The sequence below is a fragment of the Tachysurus vachellii genome, chromosome 8, assembly GCF_030014155.1.
Source record: "Tachysurus vachellii isolate PV-2020 chromosome 8, HZAU_Pvac_v1, whole genome shotgun sequence".
Lineage (NCBI taxonomy): Eukaryota > Metazoa > Chordata > Actinopteri > Siluriformes > Bagridae > Tachysurus > Tachysurus vachellii.
The window spans coordinates 5,906,906-5,912,003 of NC_083467.1; the positions used below are offsets into that span (position 1 = coordinate 5,906,906).

Here is a 5,098-nt window from a genome sequence, read left to right on the forward strand (position 1 = left end):
ACATGGATGGACACGATAGATATATAAATACTACACTCAACATAGATAGACAAGACATATATACAAATACCACACACAAATAGAAATTCTGACCATGTCAGAGGCAGATAGAGGGAGTAAAGATTAACAAAAAAATAAATAAAAAATACATAGAGATTATGACACAATGTATGTGATGCTTGCGGCAGATATAACATTGTAGCAATAAATGAAAAAAAAAGAGAGAGAAAAAAAATAAAAATAAATAAATAATAATAATAAAAAAAATAAAATAAAAATAAAAATAAATGAAATAAAAAAAAAGGCAACAACAAAAGGAGAGAAAAAAGAAGAAGAGAAAAAAAAGTATAAGGAGACATCAGGGTGTATAATAAGAATTCATTAATAGCTATTGGCATGGTAAATTAAATTTATAACAGGTTTATCTATATGGCAATGTAAAATACATTATGGAACAGTCAATGTTAGGATGAGCAATGATAATCTTGGATAATAATTCCCATTCCAGTCTATGGGAGTTTTTGTGATATTCGATCACCCGCTACAGGAAAACCGAAGGTTCAGTCGGTACCCCGAAATAAAACTTCGTCCGGAGTAAGGTCCTAAAGATCCTGGCCGAGTTCAGTGTAAATCCCTCGACGGGAAAAAGGGCCAATTTTAGCTTCCGTACCGGGAATGCCGGAATTCCGATCGCTTAGAAAAGTAAGACCAACAAACTTCAGACTAGTCTCTACGACATATCCGAATTTGGTGCATGTGGCTCGAAAGCTCTAGGAGGAGTAGCAATTAAAGTTGGGGTGTACTTTGTTTGAGAAATGCTTCAGAAAACTGAGTCGGGACGACAAACAAAAAAAATCAAAACAAACGTGTAGCCAATGAGAAGAAAGGGGCGTGTCTTGTCAATATGGGCGGAGAGTGTTCAGTGCACATGTGTGACATTAGCAGAAAGCGAAGAAAGGCTTACGATAAGGCAAGAAGTACTGTAGAACCCGTGTTAATATAGGATCAGCTTTCCAGTGCTGGAGAGAACTGAAGGAGAGGGAAGTTGGCCGCATATTCACAGATTCGAGGTCAATAACTCCTGAGCTAAACGCTGTTACTACACATGCTTGTGTGTCATTTTTGCTTGTTTGTTTATCTGCAATCGTATTGTTCTTCCCTTCAGCTATGATAGACACATTTCTTTCCATTAGTTGCCTGGGTTACGTATGTATGTGTGGGCGGACCCATTTGGGTTAGGGGTGTGTTTGTTTTGTTGATTTCAAAAGTCAACATTGGCTTTCAAACAACGGAGACCCTACATTTAATAAAAAAGTCTGCGAAGAAGAAGAAGAAGAAGAAGAAGAAGAAGAACTCTGTCCAGGGTGTATCCTTCCTTGATGCCAGATGATGCCTGAGATAGGCACAGGCTCCCCGTGACCCGAGAAGTTGGATAATCCTTAGAAAATGAATGAATGAATGAATGAAGAAGAAGCTTATGATGGAAAACAGAATGTTGGCTTCTACAAAGCTAACATAATTAGACATTAACCACGGCTCCGGGCCAAAGTTATTGCCGTATTTGGGATACCAAGCGACACTATAAACTGCGCTAGCCAGGGCGCGCACCACTTAAACAAAAAAAAGGCGTAGCTTAAGCCCGGAAGTCAACCATTGCGGTACAAAAATTTCAAAATAAAAGACTTTCCTGTAACAAAATATACTTATGGTTATTTACAAACGCCACAGGACTAATAAACTTTTCACAATGAACTGTTCAGTGCTTTAAACTTTCAACAAACTTTTACAAATAAACTGAATCTTTTAATCTGCAGTATTTCATTAATAAACTGAAATAAAACAATATGAGCTCTAACTGATCTGATTCACTCTTACAGAGCACTGAAGTGGGAGGATCTTTAGAGGAGATTCTTTAGATGCAACATTTAGATATGGCAGTAATTTATCAGTAAATGTGTGTGTGAAAGTGTGTATGTGTGTGTTAGTGAGAGGGTTGGAGAATGACAGCTTTCCTCTGTCCCAGTCCAGTTTCACTCTGATCCTCTGGAGTTTCTGTTCTACTGAGAGGAGAGTGGATTTCTGTGGTGTAGAACCTGCTCTATATTCACCTTTATAATACACCACACGCCAGACTCCACTTCTGGAGAATATATTCCCCTTCCTCTGAGCAGATTCTGTCATCATACCCACTGCCCACCATGTACAGTCTCCAACATCAACATCCCAGTAGTGTGTCCCTGAGTTAAAGCCCTCAGAGCCCAGGATACACCAATATTTATCAATTCTCTCTGGATTATCAGGAAGTTTCTGTTCCTCATCACTGAATCTCACACTGGTCAGATCATCAGATACAATGAGTTTAGGATGAAAAGTGTTGGGGTCCAGAGTTACAGGTGCTGAAAACACACACACACACAAATATAACTGCAATTTTCAGAGCAATAATAACTGCAATAATTTGCCTAAATTAGAAATGTAACCAATCGTTATAATAATTAAAATTATATAATAACTCTAAAACGTCTATAAGCCGCTACAACTCTCCATGTTTTCACTCAGTTTCTCAGCTTACACTTCAAACACTGATCAGTCTGACACCTAATAGAAGCCTTTCAGAATAAGAGTTCCCTTATGTTAAATGAGTACAAAATGAACATAATAATAATAATAATAATAATAATAATAATAATAATAATAATAAAAATAATAATAAAAATAATAAATGTTTTTTTTAATATTATTATCAGTTTTGTTTTACTAAGCAAACTCAGAAAAACGGTTGGCAAAAAGATAAGAAAAAAATATTCATGTTTAATATGTGCACACACTTCTTATCAGAAAGAAAGAAAGGAAGAAAGAAAGAAAGAAAGAAAGGCTCTTACTGTATTGGACAGTGTCCTGCATCTTCTCCCAGACTCTGAACTTCAGGTTGGCCAGATGTTTTGCCACATGGATCAGTGCTCCTGAAAGCTCCTCTGGATGCTGCAGTGTGCACTGGGCTCTGCAAAAACATTCAGGAGTCAGTGTTGCTGTGGCTTTGGATTCAGAAACACAGAGAAGCAGAGAGACAGGAACCAGATCACTCACCTTTTCACTGTGGCCTTGTGGTTCTGGAAAACAACAAAGCACATATCAGTGGATATGATTTACATTTTTACACCACTGAAATGTGACGTTTCTGATGATGGAAAGAAATTTTATTTCTCACAGTATAAATACTGACTAAATGATCCTCACTTGTAAGAACAGGACATCTTCAGCTCTCATCTCCTCTTCTATGGCTCTGACTGTGTCTGAAAGAGATGATATGTCTCTGCTCAGATTCTTAATCTTCTCCTTCATCATCTGACTCTTCTGCTCCTCTTCCTCTTTCAGTGCAGTGATCCTGACTGCTTCTTCATCTCGTAGAAACTGGTGAAGCTTCTCAAACTGTTCCTTAATCTGATGCTCTGTGTGTTGGGCCTGAATCTGCAGTGAAGAGGAAATTAAATGAAATATAACTGATTTTACAATTATAGAGAATAGAATTCTATCAAAACCATGTTATTGATTGTAACCTTTATATTTTCTGCAGTCTGACTCCAGTTCAGTTTACAGTCTGTAAAGATCTTTAGTTTCTCCTGTAGGGGCTTCAGTGCAGTTTTGAGCTCCTCCTGAAAGAAATTAACACACTGCATGAAGACTCTGTGTTTCAGCTCTTATTGTACACATTGTTAACTCAGATCACTATTTTTTAAGGGGATTAAACTGTAGAATTTTAAACACGTTTTTAATGACTTTTTTTTACTTATTTTTTTAATGACAGATTTGTTATATTTTCTTTCAATATATATTTTTAAGCTTTCAGATGAACTTTTAAAATGCACCAAGACAAAAAGAAAATTATGAGAAGCTAAATTGATCAAATGCATTTGCAATTTTTATTACACCATGTTTCTAAAGTGACACATGACCTCAGATTTTATTTACCTTACAGTCTGTTACAGCCTCATCAATGGGGCAGAATTTGTGGTTAGTGTGTTTTCTTGAAGTCTGACACACCAAACACACCGGCTGTTGATCATCCAGACAGAAGAGTTTTAATTTCTCACTGTGCAGACTGCAGACTGTTTCAGACCCTGATGATGATCTCTGATTTCTCTCCTGTAAGAAAGTCTCACACAGGTTCTTTAAGGCCAGATTTGTGAGAAGATCATTCATAAATGACTTCCTCCTACAAACAGGACATTCTCTGGATCCTTTGGTCTCCCAGAACTGCTGCAAACACACTTTACACACACTGTGACTGCAGCGCAGAACAACAGGATCCTTGAAGATATCACAGCACACAGGACAGGAGAAATCCTCCTCTGAAAACTTAGAAGCCATTTTACTTTACTGCTGTTGTTGTTCTCTCCTGTCCGAATGTTCAGAGTTTCACTTTCACTTTCGTAAAAGTAACAACACTCTAATTTCAGGTTTCTTTTCAGTTAAACAGACGACTTTGTAGGTCCAGTTAATAATCACTTTCTTTCACAGTGCTGAAAATGAGACTCAGATTTCTCAATAAACTGAAAACAAACCTAAAATCACCAGAGCAGAAGACTGCAGGCTGTTTATGAAGGACTGCAGTTGTCTCAGACTCCACACTTCCTTAATAGGAGGAGTTTTACAGAGACACATTATGATCTGTTACAGTCATCAGTTACATTGGAACACATACACAACACAAGTACAGTAGGCAATACAATACAAGTAGGCAATAGTACATTTTTTATTACTTATTTGTACAAATTACCTGGAAGGTATATACAACTTAATTTAAAAAAAAAAAAAAAAAAAAAAAAAAAAAAAAAAAAAATCAACAGATTAAAGTTTGGCTTTAGCACAAACATACAAACTCTGTGAGAAATTCCTTTTGGAAAATTTAATCTACAGTAGGTTATTGTGATGGAGCTTCATGAGCATAGGTGGATCCATTCAAATATTCTATTGTAAATAGTATAAAATACTGTTTAGTTGAGGTAGTAAACTGATGAGTTATTGCACTTAACATATTGCACATGTGAACAGTAAAGTTTTTTAGTTTTTTTAAAAAAAAAAAAAAAAAAAAAAAGCA

The 5,098-nt window shown here is 36.3% G+C and overlaps 1 protein-coding gene across 1 annotated transcript; it reads right to left on the reverse strand.

Annotated features, from left to right (window-relative positions):
• Positions 1 to 391: 391 nt before the first annotated feature.
• On the reverse strand, positions 392 to 4,650 carry LOC132849906 (E3 ubiquitin-protein ligase TRIM39-like). Its single transcript, XM_060875921.1, has 6 exons — positions 3,970 to 4,650; positions 3,558 to 3,653; positions 3,238 to 3,468; positions 3,088 to 3,110; positions 2,883 to 3,001; positions 392 to 2,396 (listed from the first exon to the last, which is right to left on the reverse strand). The coding sequence occupies exons 1-6, from the start codon at positions 4,366 to 4,368 to the stop codon at positions 1,852 to 1,854; spliced, it is 1,413 nt and encodes a 470-aa protein (XP_060731904.1). The 5' UTR covers positions 4,369 to 4,650; the 3' UTR covers positions 392 to 1,851.
• Positions 4,651 to 5,098: the final 448 nt, after the last annotated feature.

Bases quoted from the DNA above. Each gene is read 5' to 3' on its own strand.
- LOC132849906 (XM_060875921.1), bottom strand. From the start codon at position 4,368: ATGGCTTCTAAGTTTTCAGAGGAGGATTTCTCCTGTCCTGTGTGCTGT. The intron at 3,654-3,969 runs GTAAATAAAATC...AATTTCTTTCAG, and splicing joins AGGCTGTAACAGACTGTAAG to GAGGAGCTCAAAACTGCACT. The intron at 2,397-2,882 runs GTAAGAGCCTTT...GTGTGTTTTCAG, and splicing joins GCAGGACACTGTCCAATACA to CACCTGTAACTCTGGACCCC.